The sequence below is a fragment of the Pungitius pungitius genome, chromosome 4 (genome assembly GCF_949316345.1).
Source record: "Pungitius pungitius chromosome 4, fPunPun2.1, whole genome shotgun sequence".
Classification (NCBI taxonomy): domain Eukaryota; kingdom Metazoa; phylum Chordata; class Actinopteri; order Perciformes; family Gasterosteidae; genus Pungitius; species Pungitius pungitius.
In genome coordinates, this window is record NC_084903.1 from 15,618,534 (window position 1) to 15,638,592 (window position 20,059).

Consider the following 20,059-nt stretch of genomic DNA (forward strand, 5'->3'; position numbering starts at 1 on the left):
TCATGATTAAATCACAGGGGGAAGTTGCTGTAAAACATTTTTCTGATAAAATGAGTGTTCATTTCCCAAGTTCAGAAAAGATGTTGGTCTCAATCAGTCAATCTCTACTGTATTAGGGAACTAATATAAACCATAGATGTGTGATTTTGCTGATGCCAATCCATCACATGGTTTATAACAGCACAGTGATGAAAAATCTTACCTTTCCACCCTTCAGACTCAGTGCATGGCTAAGCCTTTGTCCCCGCTTTTGACAAAAAATAAATTGGCCAGCTCGTGTTCAAATAATGTAAAGGGATTTGAAACCATCTGAGGGATTAACTTCACAAAGTTACAAATAGAAAGTCACCAGTATACATCTGTATTCATACATATGTCTAAATGTGTCCATGCACACTCACACAAACGATATGCAAACACACTGACCTTAAAAAGAACACAAATGTTCATCTTTGACATCTGCACCTTTATATTGAAGATGCAGCTCAATGCTAAATACAGACTTTTTAAACACATTTTTTAATCTAATTGACCCTGAACTTTGTGTAGTGTTTTTAAAATGGCTGGAGATTTTTTTGTTTTTGTGTGTTTTTCAACTTCAGTGAGAGCATTTGAAAAGGTGGGGATGTGAAAATGATGTGGCCAACGAAAAGGAAAGCTTATGAAATGTGAAACAACAGCACTCGCTTTTCAAAACTAAATTCAACAGGGATTCCACCTTGATCCTTGGTTGTGATTCATCAGCAAGAAAAAGTTAGAATCCCAGCTGGACAACATCTTTTTTCTTCAATACACTTATAACATGAAAGTGTCCATCCTCACCTTGTAAAATACAATCTCAAGCACATGTTGGTTGTTCTCAAGTTGCACCGCTGTCCCCAGCAGGTTAAGTTGTTAATCAAAGATATACACTCAGAGGCTTTAAGACTTGAGGGAAATTAAAAAAAATACAATTCAAAATATTAACTCTAAAAAGAATGAATATTTATTATTTAGGACAAGAGTCTTCAACTAAAATGTGAAGAGGTCCAGTTAGAGAAAATTTCTAGAAGCAAAGGTCCGGGAGATCATAATATGACTACTTCGTGTGAATAAGAAGAGGAATAGAGTTGTATCAACATTTGCATGTAATTAATACACACCTAACAGATCAAATGAATTCAGTATGATTCTAAAACTCCTTTGACAATGTGTTGTCACGTAACAAAGAACTCAACATATGTGTGACATATGCTAATATAAATAATGTTCTCTCAATTAACTAAAAAAATAAAAAGTGAACAATTCGGCATGTTCAAATAAATGTCCTCTTTTCTGCTTCACATTTGGACTTGACAGTGTCAGCAAATTATAAATAATAAATCTAAACACATTTTAACATGGTTTAAAAGAAGTTGTATATTCACTCTCCCACTTTTTGCTGAGTGAAAGAATTAAGATCTAGTTTTTCCTGCCAGGCTGTTAAACCTGGGCCTGAATGCATCATGGCCGTTCTCCTCATGATGACGTTTCAACGGGTCCTGAGCACACGAGAGTCCGTGGGAAGTATGAACAGAAACGAGTCCGTCCATTGAGGACTAAATGCTCTACTTTCGCTTTCCATTTCTTCCTCATGTTTTCTTACCCGTCCCTTTCTCCCGCTTTCTCCGTCTCACCTGTCTGTTTCTCGAACGTCGCTATCTTTCTTCTCTTCCTACCGTCTTTTTATTTGTTGTTCGCGGCTACCTCTCCCGTCTGTCCGCAGTATTAATATGATATCATCGTCCTGCCTGGAATGCAACGGCTCGATTGGTCGAGTGGTATCACGTGAGGTGGTTTAACTCGAATGCAATTGGCCAGTGCTTGAAGCTACTACCGTAAAAGCAAGTAAAGCTGCGCAGTCGAAAAGTGCCCCGTCACGTTTAAATCACAACCGTCTTTTTTTTTTAGCTTTTGGATGGGACGGCTCCTTGAACTGCGGTCCGCCGGTTTGTGACCTCTGATATAGGGTATGAGACGTCAGGTGTTGTTGTTGAAGCAGTATATTTCTGTGTGGCAGAAGTGTAGGAAACGTATAAGATTGTAACCTCAGCAGCTTGTGGTTAATGAAGAAAAGGAGTGAAGCGGAACACATCTGTACATGCACACACGATTCTGTGTCTGTATTTTGTCGGGTATGTCCGTCTAAACAGCTGAAGCAGAATTATATTCAAGCATGCCTGTTTCATCGTATGTGTGAGAACAGTTTGGCCGAATTTCAACGCCTTAATATATCCATATTTATTTATATGCTTGTGTGTCGAGACAGTCGAGGCAGATACTTAAAGGGAGGAACTGCGTTATTGCACTAAGGTCATTAGGAAGAAGCTCTGTTCTGTTCAATGGTTCCAAATGGGCACATTTAGAAAGACATTAGGTGCACCCTGCAACCCCAAACTACATGGGAACACCTTTTCAAACTGAAGATAGAAAACGAGAAAGGATGGAAGGAAGGAAGGAAGGAAGCATACATGAAAGATAGAGAAGATGTAAGAAAGTGTAATCTAGGTCTTTGCAAATCTTCATCTGAAACAAACAATGTTGACAGTAAGCCTTCACATTTGCCATCAGTTTGATGACTGCAGCAGAGCTCTCTATATTTTCTTTTGATCCATCCCATTATTGAGTTTCTGAGGTAGTCATTAGTGATTCACAAGAGAGTTTCCAGTTCCTTTCAGGAAAAAAAGCTGTGTTTCTGTTTAAAGGTTGATGCTCTTTGAAATGATGGGTGAAGTGGTATCACTTTGAGGTCATTAGTAAGCAGCTGAGCAGCTAAGAGCAGCTCAATAGGCCATTTAAACATTGTCGAGAGCACTGTGCGATTCAAACCTACAGTGAAACACCTTCACCCAGTCAGCCAGAGAAGTCGTAGTGCTGTGCATTTTACAGCCTGGGAGAAACTGATAGTAATCTTTGGACTACTCTAATCCTACGTACACAGGGAATATGAGTTTTCCCCCTCAAATCAAACAAACCAACACATACCGTTGCCGGTTAGTGCCAGTCAACAAAGGCTACCTTACACGCAGTGCACACGGTACTCATTCACGCATCCACAGCAGAGCAATAGTGGGTTACATGTCGACGCCCGCGCCGTCGCCCTGGAAATAAATCTCAAGAATGAAAAACTATGCCATGTCGGCGGATCTTGATTCTTGCCCTCACCAGTAAGACCTCATGTCAGAGTGGTGCAACGCAACACACAGCCATAATTGGGCAGAGAAGTCCTTTGCTCAGCTCAGGCCGCTGTTACTGCTGACCACTGACATTGGGGGAAAAATGCCATATAAATACAAATCCATAAACCTACATATTTTTTCGTCCATTTATCTAAAACAATCAAGTCAGACTACACCTTGACTAAAAACACTAACACATTGTAGCACTTAAATGGTACTTAGGCTCTTATCTATAACAAGTTGTAAAACGGCTTATTTGATGAAATTGTCTTCTCTTGTTTCTTGTTCTTCTGAGTTTGTATTCTTATGGTTAAAATGCACTTATTCCAAGTTGCTTTGGATAAAAGCGTCAGCTTAATGACATGTAATGTAATAAAAGAAAAAGTAATGACGGAGGGAAAACATTTTCTACTGCATTCTCAGCTGCAGACAGGCTGGCAAAGGTTCACCATACTGCTCAAGGGCACTTCAGCAGGTCAGATGCTTCGCTGCAGGGTTATTTACAATAGCGATCTCTGAATAGAGGCCTGCATCCCTACCATGCTTACTATGCTGTTGTGCAGCCATAGGTTAAACTTTGATTTGGGCCCCTTTAAAAGGTCAACTCTTTAAATGCATTACGTTCAGTCAACAATTTCAACTACAATATAACCTGGGGTGACCCCAAAGGTAGTGCACGTAAGTATCATTTCAATCTGGGTGGCAGTAAAGCCAGCTTCCTTATTACTATGGCACCCAACAGAACTACAACAAATGGAGCTATTTTGTGCTGAAGCCTCTCAGCTGACCCACAGAAAATGGGTCAGTAATGTCAAAACAAAATATATCTTTAATGGAGTTAAGGTATTTAAAGCTTTCAAAGACTATGCCGTAGTGTGACAGTTAAATAAAAATGACGAATACAATATATCACTCACCCAACTGATATGAGAGGTAACATATTAAAACAGTAAGGTATTGAGGAGCTTCGGTAAACTGAACACCACTGATGACTACTAACTTGGGTGGTGAATTTATGGTCTTTATTAAATACTTTTGTCTATTTTTGTCACTTCCTGCCCTTAATATTATTACAATTTCAGTGATGTACTGAGTCATAACAAGGGTGTTTTTTAGGGTTGAGAACCTCTATTTGGCAAGAGGCCCTATGGGATTAAAGCAAGTAAAATGTTTTTTAACATAAATGTTTTATCCACTGAAGCTTAACGCATTTCCATGACCCTTTGACAAAATAAGCTTTATAGAAAAGGTTTTATGTACTGAGGTCACCCCTTGATAGAAGAAGGTACACACAGGGAAGAGGTGACCTGAAAGCTGAGTGTACGAGCAGTCCTTAGCTATTTGAGTCATTGCTGAGCCGCCGCAATGGCAGTGTGGGGCATCCTTTCCAATAGAGTACTTTTTCCTTTTACGGCCAAATGTACAAGTAGAGAATAACCTGAAACCCTGTATGAGGAATCAGCCCACAGCCCATCCTCTATAATATATAATTAGTTAAAAAAAACTGCCTGTAATGTAATTATTTATCTGATTACTCTTTTTACATTTTTTTCTAGACCTGTTCTTAGCAAACATTTCATTGACAATGTAATATTGTCAAAGCACTTTTTCTGGTCCCAGCAACTCAATGAACTATTTTATGCAGCTATGCAGCTCAGAAACAAGCGACAAACATCGCAGCAGGATGCATGCCAAGTCAGTATTTTTGGATTATCATCCAAGCAAGTAGATGCCATCAATTTAAAAAAAAGGATGATGTTTCACTAGTAGAAAAATGCCTTGATACACAGAGGAGAGGAAGATTTTATGGAGACTGCTTCTTGAGTTTATATTTTAAAAAACGTAGCCTGATTATTGTGTATTAGTGTCTGAAAAACAAGTTTCAGTGTGTGACCAATAAAGTACCAGTCAACTTAAAAATTGTCCTCCAAGTATGCTATCTTGTAAGAATGAAAATGGCTGCTGTCTGGTGGAATAACCCCCCTCGTAAGTTGTTGCAGCACCTTTGAGTTAAGTTGTGACCTTGGCACTTTCACTCAGCAAACACATACAAACAATTACAAACAGTTTAATGGACACAGTTGGGCGAAGAGTTGGAGCTTAGGCCATTGATTTGCTCAATATCGATAATAATGTGTTCTCTAATTAAATTGCTGGAATCTTCAAAAAAGAAAGAATTGGAAAAAGAATACTTGTCCAGCTTAGCGTCAACATTTAGCACCATAGAGGTCGTAAATAGACCCCCAGTAGCTGATCCTATTTGTGTCAGAAAAATATATAAAGTTAAATGTATGACCCATGTTAGTTTGTAATCCAACTAATTAAGCAAACCTACTCTAGAAGTTTTTAACGTTACTTTGGACAAAAAGGAAACATTAGCAAAGTCACCCATTCTCATTTTTAATTTAACCTCCAAACAAGATGCACAGTAGTTTGGAAAAACTGATACGATATAGTATTTAAAACATGAATGATAATGAATGTGTTTTTTGGCACTTTTTCCAAGTGTTGTTTTTCTTGAACCTGTTGATACCCACATCAGAGTCAAAGAGTTAAATAGTTAAAGCTAACTAAACTAAAAAAGGGCCAAAAAGAATAGTTGTAATTACCATGAAGTTAATGGTTTTAACATCTGGCCGATAATGATAATCCATTGAATGTTTTGTGTACAGTAAATGTTTTCAACCTGAACAGTTGTCTTATGTTGGGAAAAAATGATCTGTTGTGGATTGAGACTGGACTTTATTTACTATTATTTATTCATTCAACATATTCTGACGGGAATTTCTATAACAAGTCAAATTTAACAGAATCTGATAGAGTGTCATAGAACGTCTCCTGGCAAAACTAAAGTGATGATGAAGACCTATGCATGAAAATGACCCAACATCCAATACCATAATAACACGCTGGATCACACCCTTGCACACTAATATGAATTCATTAGGAAAAAGACAGCAATGATTAGAGGCCTAATGGGCGTGTGTGATGATGCGTTTAAGGGTGGATGTGTGTGAGCAGTCAGGCATGGTTCAGACTCAAACGAGATAATTATCTGTTTCATACTGATGAATCAAATGACTGACGCATACAGAAACACACACACACATAAAGACGTAAACACACTGCGAAGTTGCTTTTGATTCTGTGTGGACCAATTTTGTAGACAGCATATTTTTCACAACCTCTGGCACTTAGCAAATAAGTCGGCAGAAAACACACCGTCGATATCCAAAAATCACACATAATCAGGTGCCTGTTTGCAAACCTACAAAATAATAACACAGTCACATACTCAATTAGAAGCATACTTTCGACTTTTTCTGACAGGCTGTCAGACCATTACACACCATATCGATTTTGTTAGTTTTATTGAGAATTTAACGGAATGAAAACAGACACACAATCAACCAGCATTACTTACTGGCTATTGAAAGTAAATCTGAGAGTAAATCTACACAAAGAAAGAAAGAAAAGGCACCCGGGCTTCAATAAAACCATTTCTTTCTCTCTCAATTTTGTATAACATGTTATTGATGAAAGAAGTCATCTGGAATAATAGTCAAATAAAAGGCGGGTTGGAGAGAAGAAAAACAGCCTTAGATGGAATCCGAAAAAAAGAACAGTAGAGAATATTATTATTATTATTATATAAATAATGTTATTTACCTTAATTCATGCCTATTTACTCTGTTTTCAGAAATTCAATTAGCAAACGTAACAACTTAACAAAGTTGTCACGTTTGCTAACTAAATTTCTCTGAACTTTCTTCTTGTACAGACCACACAAACTACATGAAAACATAATTGTATTAATCTAAACCTTACACTTTTACACATATGGTCTTTTTTTCTCATTAATTTCATTAGAAAGATGTGCTTGAGAAACAATCGTTGAGGGTCCTTTAGAAAGGTGATAGTAGAAAAGAGGAGATAGTACCTGATGAAAAATAATAATAAAAAAAATAATATTTTTTATACCAATTAAAATTCTGAAATATTGCTAAAAAACGGTGTTTTTCCTAGATATAGTGCTCATTCAAGAATGCATCTTGGGTCTAACCCACACTGATGATTCTAAGCCTGAACCTGATTTGATTGACACTAAGAAAATCTAAATTTGCAAATCAGCTCAGAGATCACAGTTCACCAAAGAGTTACTAACATCTGGCCACAAAACATACAAAAAATACACCCACCTATCAATGTCCGTATCGGCCTGAAAAAGTAAGTCTGCTTCTTGTAGCCATCTATAGTTATAATCTTTTGCATGGTATTTTCATTAGGGCATAATTGCACAAAGTAGCTATTTTTCCTTCTTTCTGTCATTGATAAGAATTCACCCATCGTGTTAGAAAGACAAAAGTGAGCGTTATGCTGACTGTAAAAGCCAAGCGGAAAGGCAGATTGAAATGTCTGAGTTTAATCGACGCGCAAAATCAATAAACTGCCCAGTGCCTGATTTGCAGATCAGGTGATTATATCATTAACATGCACATGTTTATAGCATTAAACCATTTTTGATCATTTCACTAAGTGGTGGAATAAGGGGGATTAGATATATTATGCATTCAATGTTTCTTTCAAGATGGGCAAACTGGAACAGCAAAAAATCATTAGGTATTAGTATATATATATAGCGCACTGACGTGTCAGTTAGACATTATTATTATTTATTTATTTATTTATTTATTATTACTGCATCTTTAATTTAGAGTCTATTTTATTTTAAATTCTGTATTACTCAAGTATAGTCTATTGCTGTCTTTATCAGTTTGTTTGCCTCTGTCCTGGTCTCTCCCTCTATGTAGATAGTGACATTCAGCAAATGTCAGCAGCTGTAGTAGCTGATAATCCGTCATTATAGCACATTGTTAGAGTGCTCTCAAACCTCAAGCAAGCGAGCAAGCAAATGCCCACATGCACACGCACACACACACACACACACACACACATGCAGTACACACAACAGAGGAAAGACATTCCATCCGTCAAAAGATAAGTTTGCTTTAAACTATTATAATCTACTGTTTTTGATTATATTTCAAATAGAAAGAAACCCACACACAATACAAGGGTGAGTTGTCATCTGTCTACGAGTATAATTACCAATAAGATGAAACACATGAAACATACGTCATACAGTAGCTTTTTGTCGTCATGTCTCTCAATCAACATGACAGAGACAGCGTTGAGAACAACAAGTCTCCCACACTTATTTTTTTTTTTTTTACTAAATGATACCTCGCCATTTCTCCATCCTTCTCCCTCAAAGAATCAGACCTGAGTAGACTCCATATCCATCCACCTTCAAAACTTAAATGCCAAATGTCAATTACCTCCTTGGACATTCAGTCTTTTTTACATTTTCTCTCTTTTTACAAAGCTAACTTTTGGGAAGTCAAGTTGCTAGCTGAACCCCAGCGTGTTTTTTCTCTCCTGTATACTTCCCCTCTCTCTTCATCTCTGTAGGTTTCAAGGAGCTCAATGGTATCTCAATCTATTTTTTTCCCTCCCACCATCTTCAAACTTAACATTTGAATAAATCAAAGTGAAAGGAGGAAAGAAGATGATGCAGGGAGAAAGTAGAGGATGAAGTAGATGAGAGCGCAGAGAAGACGGATGAGAGAAAGGTGAGGAGAGAGAAGTAGACAATAAAGAACATAGATGTTGGCAGGAATTGAGAGACAAGCTGAAGGAAAGAGCAAAGAGATGAAGGAATAGTGAAGGTTGTGATGACACATGAAGAGAAATAATAAACATGTAATATTTTGCTGATAGAGATACCTGGGTTGTACAATAATTAGTCATTTTTAACAACTAATAAGAAGTCCAAAACAACAAGCATTCAACCTTCTCAACTCTGGACTAAAAAATAAAATATTGGATAAGTACTGTCATAGGTTTTTGTGTGTCTCATGCGACTTTGTAATGCTCAGTTTCAAATGTTTTCTACTTAGCTATAGACAATGACAACTTGTAAAAGCTTTTGAATTAGGGAAATTGAATTTTGTTGAGCGATGAACCTAACACAGACTATATATATACCAGTATATGGCATTAAACACAATAATCAGTGCACATGAATGAACAATGCTTACCTACACAAAAAGGGAATTGTCCGGAAATCATGTTAAGATCACTGCATTGGATGGTTTAATGCAACAAAAACAAGGTATACTAAAGGGGGAGAATAAAATGATTAATGTAAGCTCACCTTGCCAGACTCCATTGCAGTGATGACCCACACACAGTGTGCATTGTTCTCATATTGAACCGGGTAGTTAGGAGAAGTTATGACCCCTTTGGGCCCTCTGAGATTGCTGCCACAGGTGCGAGCTGCAGAGAACGAAAGCACAGGAGACACACACAACAACAGAGTTTCAGAAAGGATTCATGGGGTAAACAAAGTTCCCTTCTCAGATTACAAATGTCTTCTTATCAAACATAGAGAAACAAAATAGAGAGGATGTGGCAGTGCCAAAGGAGTTAAAGTTAAAAATGGAACTTGTACCTTAGTTAATCAAATGCTTGATTTCAAAGTATTGCTTCACAGGTATTCCAGAGCCTTCAAATCTACTTTATGAAAATCATTTTTCATAATATCTCTCCAAATGTTTGTCCCATTCGATACTAAAATAATTTAAAATTACATTTTTGTTTTCAGAACCTCTGTGTTATTTCTTTCAAGAGACATTTTGCAAAAATAGTCAAAAGTAACCTCAAAAGCTCCCTTTCTATTTTAGTACTATTAAATAGTTTACTTGACATTTCAGTTCAGTTTTAATCAACAAGTCATTGTTGCAGAGGAAGTTGTATCCGGTCAGTCTTTTCTTCTTATCTATCACATTTAGGTAGCTTGAGGCAATCACTGCCATTAGAAGCAGGGAAGGGCAATGACATAGAGAAAATAACATTTAACACAAGAAAGGACATTTAAATGAAACCGAGTAATAGGGTGAGGAGTTCGAGAGATAGGCCAATGTTTTGCAAAGACACAACAGACATGTTGAGAGATGAACTGGAAAGACTTGAGGGGAAGACGTTGGAAGGAGACGGAAATAAGATGGAGAGGATGAAAGATAACAATCTGAGGAAGGGAAAGACAATAAATTGAAGGAGAAAGGGCAAGAGGCAAGGAGGATTCAGAAGCACTGCAAGAGGGGAGGGAGAGAGGAGAATCTCAGATGACTGATCTGCCTGTTAATTAGAAAAGAGAGCCGAAGCACACTGTGATACACACAGGTACACACACACAGACACACAGAAACACAGTCATGGCAATTCATCCCAGAGACCAGCTTCTAATTAACATTTAGGTCTCAGTAGAGAATGAGAGAAGCTCATGGGTTTGAATCCCAGGAGAGTGATCGAATCCGATAACACAGCACACCACAGCAGTATAGCAATATTTAACCTCTGCCTGCCTGATTTTGTCTCTTTTCTGTCTTTATCTCTTTGCTTCTTTCCTTGTGTTCATTTCTTTTAAATAAATTTACATGAAACATCCAAAAATAAATGATGGTCGAACATATTATGAATATTATTTGATATACCATATTGTACAGTGTTACAATTGACCCTTTGGTAGTTTTGGAAGTACAATGTTGTTTACAAATGTCATACTTATTTTTGGCATCTACAACTTCATTGAATGGACATGAAATGGAATACATGCTCTATTAAATCCAACAAACTGTTTGCATTGGTTCCCAATTCCCATGAAAATATAACACTGTAGGTGTGTGGTCCATGTTTTGAAAAAAATAATCCTATTCACACGTCCTTCCGTCTCTCACTGTCTCACTGCAGGCTTCATCACCAGCGTCTCTTTCTGACAAAAGTAGCCAACATCATAAACTCGAAATACGGAACAGACAGGCAGGCAGGAACACTCACACACACTTACACTATAATGCAATGTGACAGGGACCCTATAGTGTGTGTCTGCGCACTGGGACTTCCTGTCCGTCAAACACACACACACACACACACACACACACACACACACAAAGCTCAAGGCAAATACTGCTGCAGCTATGACGTGTGTGACATTGTCCTTTGGACACTTGCTGTCAATATAAGAGTGTGTTGTGTGCACACACAATTGGGTGTGTGTGCTATCCATCTGTCTTTTTTTGTGAGGCAATAAACCCTACACGGTACTGTCAGTAAACATGTGGGCAGTGAGACCCCCTGCATCATTGCACTGCCACTCAAACAGTTATTTATTTAGTCACTCAGCCAGTCAGTCAGAAAGGGAATTAGGATTTGAACACATCAACAAACAAAATGGGTATCATTGGTATTTCTGCTATGATAGTAAAGTGTTTAGAGCCTATGCATTAACAAATATCAGTAAAATCACATAACACCTAGATACAGCAAATTGGGTCTATCGGATGATATAGTTTGTCTGCAACAATCATATGAAATACTAATTTGGTATCTTTATTGTGCAGGCAGCAATTTTCTCCTTTTTAGTTCACACTAGCTGAGGTAGCAAAAATTTAAGAGTCAACATTTGTGTTACTGTGAGCACGACATTAGACAAATATAAACAGAGAAAATGGGTGATATGGGTCCAGACTCAAGTTTTGCAGTATTAAAAAGGGTATGCAAAATATCAGCAGTTATACAATATTGTGAAATTATCAGAGGTCAATAATAATAACGCCAATAATACAGTCAAATAGGTAATGCACCAAGCTATACATGTACACAATACAGCGATTTAGTACTTGTATTGATTAGTGTAAGGGCTGTGTGGGGCCTGGCTCTCAGCTCTGAAACCTATCCCCTGAGCAGATAAGTCCTTGCCAGTTTAATGACTGAGGTTGAGCAGGCCTTTGCCATGTTTTTGGCTTTGGAACCATAGTCTTTGGATCTTAGCAGTGGTGAGTATCATATTATAGATTAGCCTTATTCTATCTTTATGTTATTATCAATAAATCCCCTAAAAGAACAAAAGCTGACAATGCAAGTATTGTAGGAGCATGTGTTGTGTGTGTGTGTGGCCAAACTAATATTGCCTACACATTCCTTCCATGCACTCCACTATTATCCAAGAACTACTATGTCTCAACATTCATGTTTCATAGTCCCAAAATTTAGCTGCATAGCCTAAAGCAGTGGAATCTATGATGACGGGAAGGGCATCATTTTTACCATCACTTTTAACCCTTGAATCTCGGGGCAAAATAAAAAGCCAGAGTCATAAGCGTCATAAGTTCTTGGCTCCCTTGGTCGACAAACAGCTTGAGATCTAGTTCATGGTTTCAGATGCAATGACAGGTGTAACTTACTTCTGCATATGGGTCTGTGGTCGCTCCAGGCAGCCAGAGTGTCAGTGACCCGTTGACAGGTGATGCTTTTAGATCCTTGTAGTACATAGCTGTCATCACAACTGAACTGGACGCTGGCTCCAATTCTATTTGAAAAGGCACAACAGGAAAAACCCTTTGTCAATAGAGTATCATAGATTCTGGTGCTCACTGCTTCAGAAAGGGGACACTGCAGGTACGCAGAGACCTCTTACATCCATGACTATATATCGTAGGAACAGAGAAACAAGTTAGTAGCAGAAGTGATGTGTGAATGATAGCTAGGACAATAATGAGACAGCTTTCTGTAAGATTCTTGACTCGACTGATGTTTTCCTTGTTTTCTGTTTTCCTTTCTCTCTTTTACTATATTTTCTCCATTCCTCTCGCCTCCTCTCTCATCATTTGTTCTTTAAAGTCTTGTTTTTTCATTCACATTGTCTAACACGTGAAAGGGACATTCAGCCATTTGGGTTAGGGGGAGGGGGGATGTCTGCGTGGTATCTTGTCATCAAAGCTTAATGCCTCCTCCCCGCTGACACACAACACAGTCTAACACCTGGCCAAACATTCAGTACGCAGGGTTCTGCTTGTTCAGCGGCTCCACCCTGTTGTTCACTACACTATGGAGTCATACTGCCTGGCCAGATCTCGCTCGGTGCCTTTGCCACGGAGAGTCGGGTCATTCACTTTACAGCATCTGCCACTGGAAATAACTCCCACCAGCCGCTCACTGTGAAATGTACAATTACACAAAGGAAAACTTTGTCTCCTTGAAAAGGAATAAAACCTTTCTAATGGCTGTGGATGTGGTGGTCTGTGACACACTAAGCGACTACCTCTGCAAATCATGAGCTTCCAGTCGCCGGTGATAATTTTTTGTTTTCTCTGCAGGTTTGTTCTCTCTCCATTTCTCATGTTTTACCTCATTACACCCCAATGCCATTCCACCTCCTGCATCTCAGTGCTTAATGATGATTAGATACACACCTGTAACACACACTGAACACATCCATGCCCAGATGCATGCACACTTAACACGGGAACTCACTGACTGACAAACACAAAACCATGCGCACAAATATCTCAGACAACCCTGCTAATGGTCCTACAGAGTTTCTGCAGTCAAAGTTGCTAATCGTAAAGAAAAGCACCAAGATTTGGACATTAAAAGATAATTATTATATAAGGTTAATGAGACTGAAAATAGTCCTAGAAAGAGGTAAAAAAAAGCAATGCACGTCTTGATTCCCCTGGCAAAAGAAACTAAATAGGAATTTAGCTGCCACTGATGCTAAGAGGATGAGTCATGGAGAGAAGTGATCATTATGTAATTGCTCACTCCTGATTAAATTAAATCACCTGTCTTCCTTTCTACAGATAAGATGGCAGACGCTATAGAGTAATCATTTAAAAACCCTGTGATCACCGAGTCCTTGCCTTAATATCCTGATTCCAAAACACTGAATAAGAACCCCTATACAACTGGAGAGTGATTATTAAAGTCTATTGGTAAACTATAGACTGAACAGTACACCTCCGCAAAGAGCATTTCATGACGTTAGAAGTTCTGAGATGATCCGACACCCGGTGAACAACACAAAACACATGATGGCTAGTGTGAGACCTGAAGTTCTGGAGAGGCAGTTAGAGGTGAAGGCGTAACTAATAAACAGCATGTGTTTTTGTATATTGTTGTCTGCAGGTTGCCCCTCGAGTAGCTAGTCATTTGCTTTTCATATTGCTTTTATGAGTGAAACACGTTGACGGATGTGGAGCTGGTCTGACGAGCACTACACAATTTCTCCTTTCAGGAGGACCTAGAAGATAATGAACATGAAAATATACGCTTTTCAGGTTTATTACAAGCAAGTAAAATAAAAATGCACATCCAAAAAGTTCTCAACAGACAGAAATGATTTATGATGATACGTGAACCAACTTCAGTCTAGGAAAACGATGGAGAAGCTTTTAGAAGAAATTCTCATGGTTATTGGACCATTCCTGAGACCAGAGGAGGGGGAGAGTGATATTCACTCTTAGTGAGGGAGGTAAAAGATGTCCATGATCAAAAGCAAGAGAGAAGACAACCCATTACAAGGCGGAATCTAAAGATCCAGACTGAGCTCATATACGTTGCACTGAATTTTGTTTTTGTAAAGCAACAACAAGGTGGTAGGGGGAACAACTCTACTTTAGTAAACTTAATTTACTGTGCAAATAGAGTGTGTGTTTTTGCAGTAAACTCTGTTCAGCCTGCAGCCAGTCTCAATGATTTTGGTTGACAGTTGATTGGTTTCAAATATTAGTCCAGCAAGAGTTCTGCTGATTCCTTCCAGTCAGTCAGTCAGTGAGTCAGTGAGTCAGTCAGTGAGTCAGTCAGTGAGTCAGTCAGTGAGTCAGTGAGTCAGTCAGTGAGTCAGCCAGTCAGCCAGTCAGTCGTCTTCTACAACGCTTTTTTAACCTCCGAAGGTCGCAGGATACGGGGCACAGCCTGGACGGGTTGACAGTCACTAGGGCTGGCTTAGAGACAGACAATCATTCACACACTTATGGCCAATTACAGCGTTATCAATAAACCTATCCTGCAATTCAGAGTAGCCAATTCCCTTTTCCAAGTCATTGGAGTGTGGGAGGAAGCAGGGGGAAAACAAGAAAACTCACCCTGAGGTTTAAATCCAGGACCTTCTTGCTGTCAATTGACAGTGTTAACAATCACACCACCGTGCTACCCTGCAATCCTACCATATTTTAATATATCATGTTGGCAGAAAGCAAGATGTTTAAATTTTGTAAATAAAAAACACAAACCAAGAGCACCCGTCCACATGAACGGAGCAATAATTGATCTTTCCCATGTTATAATAATATATTCATATTTTTGATTCGTACAAGGTTGCAAACGTAATCCATTGTAGGAATTGGATACTTTTTTCAGTTTGTTTTCATCCTGTCTGACAGACATACAATAGGCACTGGTGGATGTTTTGAAAAACATTGAGTTGACTTAATATGATCAAATTTAATTTGGAGGGGCTGAGAGCAGTCTGGAATGAAGGTTACTTACTGGAAGGTTGAGCCCATCCTCTTGCCATTTTCGGGAACTCCAGGATCTGGACATACATCACCAGCAAGACCACTTTGACTCACTGAAAAAAGGAAACAAAAACAAGGTAGGAAGTGTTGTTTATATACTGTATTTGCACATGATAAGGATATTTTCACACACTTGGGGGACATCATATTAGGTTGACAATTAAAAATGAGAACAAGTTTGATCATTTAACAGTAAGATGAAAGTGAGACAGGATACAAATCTTCATCATTATTATAATCACACGGATCTTTGAATGTAATGACAGTCAAGTGTTAAAGCAAAACTAGGATAACTTCAAACTGTGAGAAATATCCCCTGCTGTTGTTGAGCGTTCATAAAATGAGTGCAGTCAGATTTATATTTTGATCCTTTCATCCTTTCATTTCTCTCAAATAGGCATCCATGTTAAAACAAGGCATGTCCCTTTTATGTGTATAGTTCTACCTGGTTAATGTAACCCAAATAGAATAGATTTCATGATAAAGAATAATATATTTTTCATCAAAGAGCACAATAACGTTCAGCCAGTGATCAAAAAACTCCTGAGATGTCACAGCAACATGATTATAAAAGCAAATAAATAACCTCTGACAACCATTACTCTATTGTTAAAAATGCTAATGTCAATGCATTGATAACCAAAGTACAATGAAATAATCTATTCCTATGCTAACGGAATAGGGTGCATCCATTCACCATATCAATAAAGATATTTTGCAAGTTTACTCCAGAAAATATCCTAAAAGGCTGCCATAGCATCTCATGAGCAACATAACCTTCCAATCAGGATGTCAGTTAGCCAACGTTACAGTTCTTAAAGTACCTGTTAGCTTACTTAAGATATTTAGTAAATAGATTTCAATCAGCCAAATAACATTTGCCTGGTGTGTCTTCAGCTTATGTTTTAGTCGTTCTTCATTAATTGTTAACATTACAGCCAGTAGAGTAACGTTAGTAAGACAAGAACTAGGTCAGGATGCATTCAAAACGTCTTCAGTTTTGAGGCATTGACATCAGTAGAAAACTGAACAGCTTTAGTGTCCCGTTCAAGCTTTAAATTGTCCCTGAACAGAGCTTAAAATCTGCAAGATGTCATTAGATAAGACATGTGACATTTGACCGATTAATCTTAGCAAATAAAGAATAAGAACATTTGCATTAATTGGAAGTACTTTTGCTATTGCATTGTACTTGTACTATAATGTAAAGATTCTGTACTTTTCTTTGTTTATGAGAAAACACTGGCTCAAGAGAGGGTAAGTAGCAATTTCCCGTTCTGAAAAATGTTTAAATAGTACAGGAAAATCGTATTTATTTTAAAACTAATAAGATTTCTAAAAATATTCAGGTTTCCATTATGTGTGGAGATTGTGCCTAGGCTACGCATGTGGTGAACTAAACTAAGGTAAATCTAAACATGTAAACAGATATCTAATAAGACCTCCCAGGAAACAAATGGTTGAAAAAAAGGTATAATGTATAGCATGAAGGTAAAATGTATATGATGGAAGAAAAAGTGGTCAAAAGAAAAAAGAAAAAGTGAATTGACTTTTTTCTTCTTGTCCGGCTGAATTGTATTCCTAAATAAAAAATGCACAAACGCAAAACATATGCCAATTTTGGTCCAGCTCATATTTGGGACTTTTACTTCATTGTGGATGGGAGCATCTGCTGCATGCTGAAAACGTAATGGAAATGGAAATGAGACCAGACAACATGACAGAAACCAGTTTAAATCAGCTTGGTCTTAATGGAACTCTGTAGATGAATAGTGATGGTTAGCAAAAAATGAAAAGGGAGGATAGAACGAATTAAATGGAAATGAGAAGAATGCTGAAAAGCGACAACAGCAGCTAAAAGGAAAATAAAATAAAATTTCCTGGAGAAAGACATGTATCTGACACCGTAACCATTTTTCTTTCCGTTAAATTGTTCTTCTGTAGTTCTCACTCGCTCGCTCCTTCTGTCTTCCACACCTAGATTTGCTCCCACTCAGCCCTTCTCTCCTCTTTTGTAATCTCAGCTTGCTGCTCACCCCGCATTTTCCCTCCCGTACACATTAGCTGCAATTTACAAAGAGCTGCTGAGAGTTGTGCATCCTCACATAAAAGATGGATGAGTGATTTGGTGCGTTTGTGTGATTTCTGCTGAAGGGTTGTGAGCGTATGGACGCTGTTTATGCATGTTCGCGTGAGATATGATGCAAACAAAACAAGCTGCCTTGCTGCTCTGCTGTGTTTTTGATGTTCGGTCCAAAAATCACCACACAAACACAACATAAAAAACACACTTTTTTCTGTCACACTCTCGCATCCCTTTTCTCTCACTAGGGTTCAAATGGCTTTTATTGGCATCAAATTCAAAGTTTAATATTGCCAAAACAAATACAGCTCATTCTAACAACGTGATATTGTTATAGAAAAATAGCTGCCAAATGTCTGCCAATTTTAACGTTATTGTCAAAAAATCCTCCAACTGACTTAATCCCATATTTGCACTTAAAAGACATTCAACGCCTAAACACAAGATTATGATTCATATTATAATTTTCATATCATCAAACTCGCTTCAGCAAACCTTTCATAGTTTAAAGGTAACTTTTTAGGTCCTGATGCCCAAATATGTCAGGCATTTCTAATTATATATATTTGTATCAAGCCCACAATCAAAAAGGTAGAGATTACGTGGCTGCTGCTCTGATCGTTGGCCCTACGTATAACCAGCACACCTTCTGCACACAAGAGTTCTCATTACAATTTACAAACCTATTCATTTGTTTTATACGAGTACTTGTATGAATTTTTATTATGTGTAAATGCTAAGAATGTCGATTTCTGGTAATAGATGGATCTTATATTGTCTTAAATACTTTTCAAAAACTCAAGGTATCACGTTCCTCGTTTTACAACACGCTTACTATATTGTCTAACCTTTATCCCCAACGGTCATATTTCATTTGAAATGCTTAGAAAATAAGTAATTACCAGTGTCTCCATTGTTTAAATAGTTCATTGGTGATGGCAGAAGCAGTTTCATGTGCATCAGCACTGACATTGTTACAGTACAGGGCTGCTCAATTCAGAGTTAAAAAACAAAAACATATTTAACCAAACTCATGAAACAAGTTCATTAAGGTTGAAGATCAAGTGTTATATTCTGTTAAGTTGTTAGCTTTGTGCGTTATGTGTAAACAACTTCTGACATTCCAAAGAGTTTCAAACCCTTGGCTCGGGGAATTGGAGATAAATTAAAAACCACTGGCTTAGATTGCAAAAGTAAAATGCAAAGATTAGTGATTATAACATCAGACAGGTGAAACAAACTGTGGTCAATAAGCTACTAATAAGCTAAGAGAGAAGCAGGAAGAGCGTGGGAGAGTGTGTTTGTGTCTGTGCGATCAGCTGACTTGTGTTTTAGGTGAGAGCCTTTGAGGTGCTCTTCACATGAAGAGAGAAATGTGTGAAGTGCAGTTTGTTGATATGCTCCCCTCCTCCACTCAGCCCTCTCTCCGTCTTGCACCTTCTTGTGCTCACAGGTCAATCGAGCCGAGAGCTGAAGGCAGCGGCCATCTTCCCGTTATCAGCCCACAAGATTCATCCACATAAATACGGTGGATGTGATGCTGGGTCAAAGCCATGCGTAGTACAATGTAACACACAGTAATTTGATGGTTACAGTCTGAATTAATGTTGAGTTTTCCCAAATATTTCTGCTGTGTCCTTTCTATGTTTCCACGTGGTCGCCTCGCTTTCATTTGAGTATTCTGATGCCCAGAACTATTTTGCCCGACGATCCAGAATAAAACCCCTGATAATAAATGAAAAAAATCACATTCCCACGGAAATTATGATTCATTACATTTCTAGGTCACAGTCTAGGGTTACCCCCTAATCACAATCTCTCCGCCTCTCTATAATTATGCCACATACTCGGCAGTCAGGTAATCTCACTGCTGAGGGAGGACGGCTGCCAAATGGTCTGCTTCCATTTGAACAATTTTAATATTTGATAGTCATCACTCTTAGTTGTGTATAGATGTTATGTTTCTTGGATACTTAAACATCTGTCCGTCCGTCTGTGTTTCTGGCCGTCCCATGTGTCCGTCTCCGTGTAGGTCTGTCTGTCTATCTTTCAATCTTTCCATGCCACTATCCATCTGTTTGTCTTACTGTCTATTTATTTTATATTTTTTACATCCTTTTTTTAGTTCTGCCTCTATCAATCCACAGTGTATAATTATTGATCAATCTATCTTCAGTATCAGGTAAGATTTTAATCAATAGTCAGTGTGAGAGTTATTCATGAATATACCTGTAGGATAGAGGCTGCTACACACAGTCTTTTAGATTATGTTTCATGTGCACTCGATTATCTAGACAGGTAAAACTCATCATCAGCCTCTGGTTCTTTGTAATGATTATATATTGCATAATTATTTGCAT

At 38.1% G+C, this 20,059-nt stretch overlaps 1 protein-coding gene across 2 annotated transcripts in view; it reads right to left on the minus strand.

Annotated features, from left to right (window-relative positions):
• LOC119225135 (CUB and sushi domain-containing protein 1-like) overlaps positions 1–20,059 on the minus strand; it is a 282,822-nt gene that overhangs the window by 110,734 nt on the left and 152,029 nt on the right. For both annotated transcript variants that reach the window (XM_037482822.2, XM_037482815.2), the window contains exons 8-10: positions 15,588–15,669; positions 12,503–12,627; positions 9,415–9,536 (exon numbers count right to left, since the gene is read on the minus strand). In XM_037482822.2, coding sequence (XP_037338719.2) covers positions 9,415–9,536; positions 12,503–12,627; positions 15,588–15,669 — 329 coding nt within the window. The remainder of the gene's footprint in view (positions 1–9,414; positions 9,537–12,502; positions 12,628–15,587; positions 15,670–20,059) is intronic.